Raw genomic sequence first — 4,057 nt, forward strand, 5'->3', positions numbered from 1 at the left:
TTACTCTTCATGTCATCTGAACTCTAATTAAGCCGCAGTTTATATTACACTGGACTGTTTTGACCACATCATCATCATCGTCATCGTCATCATCATAAACTGGCCCAAACATCTGAATGGATTGTTCAGAATTCGACTGAGTCTGAAAACCGCTGAATTCACAAACTGTTTCCTTGATGAGCCACAAAAATCTGGAATTTCCTGCATGTGTTGTTTTGAACTGCTACAAAGAGAAGAGTATAGAGTTAGTATAGAGTATAGAGGATTAGAAAAAGACCCATACAGCAAAAAAACAAAAAACTAAAATCTGGCCAAAATATATTCTAAATATATGCTACATATATGTTGCAAACTCTGGCATGTTCAGTCTCGATGTCACTTTGAAAATGAGCGTTTTAAAGGAAATCATGGCAATAGTTCAGGTTTTGTCCGTCTTCACTGAAGTTGGATCTCCACCTGTGGCTGATGATCGCTGTCCATTCGGTGAATGCGACTTTTCTCTGGATCTCTTTGATGCAAGGCGTTCAAAAGGATCCAAATAAGTGAAGTGGAATGCAGTCTAATGAAACGGAGGAACGCGAATTCGAGATCCTCTGGGTGTCGAAGCAGGAAGAGACGCTAAACACATCCTATGCTGTCTAAGAACAACATGAGGAGCTGTAAACATCAAACAGATCAACACTGTAACGGCTGTGAAGAGCGACTCCATACATCTGTGAATTAAAGACAGAACTCCAACCCCTCTGGAGCTCTTCTGGATCTTTCTAGTCATTCCTCTGATGTCCCCGGCCCCGTGCCTCGGGCTCAGGGGCCGTGCATTTCATGTCGCGCATCCATCTGCGAGTAATTTAAGCCCATGTTTTTCCTCTTAACGGGACGGATTGTGATGGAGCAGGAGGTGTATGTCAGTGACAGCCAGGCATCCCTTTGAAGAGCCGTGGAATGAATTCCAGGAGCTTCTGATCGCGTCTTTATCTGTGCGCTTGATGACACCCCACGCAACAGTCACTGCTACACCGCAGAACAAGTGTGTGTTATTTTAGTATCTCTGAGATACTGTTAGAGTTTTTGTTCATATTGGTATTTAGATTTTCTGCTTTCATGTTAATTTTAGCTAAAGTTTTAGTTATTTTGTTGTGTGTTCGTGTGATTTTTTTTGTTGCTTTTAAGTATGTCTATATTATTTTTATTACTTTTATTTCAGATTTATTTTTACTTTACATGAAAGAGAGAACGTTTGCTTTGCAAACTAAATTTAAGTTTTAAATATTTTCTTTTATTTCAGTTAACATTTATTTTAAGTCACAAAAATGTACTTTTATAGTTTAGTTTTAGTTTACTATCATAACTGGTACATTGATGATATGCAGGGTTGAACCCATGATCTTAACCAGTGCAATGATCTGCTGTTCAAGCTGCAGGAATGCAACAAATGCGAATAAAAGCTTCTGCCAAAACACGTAAATGTAAGACACTATATTTTGTTTGTGTTGTGCTGAGTTTGTGCTGGTGTTTGTGTTGGCTTTCACCTGCACTACAGGAGCCCTGGGGAAATGACCAGCGTCTGAACAAACAAACAGTTCTGTCCTTATCTGTCCAGACCATCAGCAGAGGAAATAAAACCTCAAACTCGCTCCTAACAGCCCTTTGAGCGGCGTGTTTGTCTGACCTCTCTGAGCAAAGGCCGTATGCTGCCAAACTGAAGTCATTTAGGGAAATCACTGCTCGAGTGTGTTTTTCCAGTCCATTTAAAAACTTCTGAATTTCTTTTGCATTATTTGACGAGGAAATCGCCTGCAGAGCACAAACACACACACACACACACACACACACACACTCACACTCACACACATACAGACACACACACGTGTGTGCGTGCATTAGATCAACCATATTTCATATCTCACTCAGGAACTGTATTAATATTCTGTTTATTTTTACATATATGTTTCATCAGATTGAGACACACTGAGACTCTCTTAATGGAGTTTAATCCTTTAAAAATGTGTATGTGTGTGTGTGTGTGTGAGTGACCAGACATGTGTGTGTGTGTGTGTGTGTGTGTGTGTATACTGTATATATATGGGGTCACACGTAAATATTGTATATGCATTTTATATACAAGTTTGTGTACATAAAGTCCATAAAACATCAACACAATACTGAAAAATACAGTAGTAAATAACAAAATCACATATTATATATGAGCCAGTGTTATTTTAGTATCACTGAGATATTATTATAGTTTTTGATCATTTTTAAATTAGATTTTATTTTTATATAAAGTTTAAGTAATTTTGTTGTGTTTGTCATTGTTAAAAATTGTTAGTATTTTTTAAAATAAGTCCGTATAGTTTTTAAATAGTCCATATAGTAATTTTATTAAACAAACCTTTAACTTGAGACATGATGAAAACAAAAATTAGACGTTATATATTAATATATAAATATATATATATGTGTGTTTGTGTGTGTAAATAAAAAAAAATATAATAAAATATATTAAAATTCTAAATGTAAATATATATATATATATATATATATATGTGTGTGTGTGTGTGTCTATCCATCTATAATAAATATATTAAATAAAATTATAGAAATATTAAAAAAATTAAAAAATGATTATATATATATGATTTTTAAAAACTATTTAAATATACTATATAAAAATATAGCATTTTTTATTGTTGCTATTTTATTTCATTTAATGTTAATTTTCTTTTAAGTAATGAACCATTTTATGAGTTTTTAAGTTGTTATTACTAGTTTATTTAGTAAAGTTATTTTAGTATTTCAGATTAAACTAAACATAAATGAGAAATATTAGGGTTAGCTGACTAGCTCAAACAAAATAAGTATATATATGATAACCCTATGTGAATTATAAAGTTCATTCAGTGTTGGTTCTTCACATGTCAGTATTCACACTAAACACACTGAAGATTAAAGGGACACATGTGTCACTAGACCACACCCCTTTTGACCAGCCCTCTCTGCTGATTGGCAGTCCAGACAGGGCTACACTCCCCTCTGCAAGCTGATTGGCTGAGAGGGCTTCAATAAAAACCCCAAATAATGAGCCCACGAGGGACACAGACACTTGCCGTGATCTGAACGCAGGAGGAGGACACACAGTTCGCTTCAGGATGAGAGGATCCAGAGAGTTTGTATGAACCTCCTGTGGATTTATAGAAGCATGGAGATGATCCGAGTTCTGCTGGTGCTGCTGGTGCTGCTGGTTCTGGGGTCGGCGGAGGGCAGGAGGGTTCGGGGTCAGCGGACTCAGACACCCGAGAGCTTTCCTCTGGACTTCACAGCTGTGGAGGGAAACATGGAGAGCTTCATGACTCAGGTGAAGAACTTGGCTCAATCCCTGTATCCCTGCTCGACTCAGAAACTGGACCAGGAGATGAAGCTTCAGTTCCTGAGGAACTCATCGGTCACCTGTAATGATGGTTCACCTGCTGGGTTAGTGATGCTCTCTGTGTGCTTCTGCTTCTGTGTGGTGCAGTGGTCAAACATCTGCTGAATGGAAGGTTGTAGGTTCAAAGCTCACAAGGGTTGATTCATTATCCATCTGTCCATCACTGTGAAAAATATCAGCAACGCAAGTTACAAAAAGATGTTCAAAGAACGTTTTGCAAACATTTTATGAAAAACATTATTTCTGAATGTCTTCTAAATGTTCAAAACATCTAGTTTTAAAAACTTATTTTTTAGTTATACGAACATCAAGCGAACATTCCATTTTATAATTTTGCGAACTTTACGAGAACGTTACTTCTGAATGTTCTCTTAACGTTCAAAACATCAAGTTTAAAAAAAAAAATTTTTTAGTTATACGAACATCAATTGAACATTCCATTTTATAATTTTGCGAACTTTGCAAGAACGTTACTTCTGAATGTTATCTCAACGTTCAAAACATCAAGTTTTTAAAAATTAATTTTTTTAGTTATACAAACATCAAGCAAACATTCCATTTTATAATTTTGCGAACTTTACGAGAACGTTACTTCTGAATGTTCTCTTAACGTTCAAAACATCAAGTTTT

General features: G+C 36.0%; 1 protein-coding gene across 1 annotated transcript in view; it reads left to right on the forward strand.

Annotated features, from left to right (window-relative positions):
• Nucleotides 1-3,108: 3,108 nt before the first annotated feature.
• Nucleotides 3,109-4,057, forward strand: part of notum1b (notum, palmitoleoyl-protein carboxylesterase b) — a 33,262-nt gene continuing 32,313 nt past the window's right edge. Inside the window, exon 1 of the mRNA XM_016249680.1 lies at nucleotides 3,109-3,471. Coding sequence (XP_016105166.1) covers nucleotides 3,173-3,471 — 299 coding nt within the window. The 5' untranslated portion in view covers nucleotides 3,109-3,172. The remainder of the gene's footprint in view (nucleotides 3,472-4,057) is intronic.

Source organism: Sinocyclocheilus grahami, unplaced genomic scaffold (genome assembly GCF_001515645.1).
Source record: "Sinocyclocheilus grahami isolate Dianchi unplaced genomic scaffold, SAMN03320097.WGS_v1.1 scaffold947.1, whole genome shotgun sequence".
In the NCBI taxonomy this organism is placed as follows: Eukaryota; Metazoa; Chordata; class Actinopteri; order Cypriniformes; family Cyprinidae; genus Sinocyclocheilus; species Sinocyclocheilus grahami.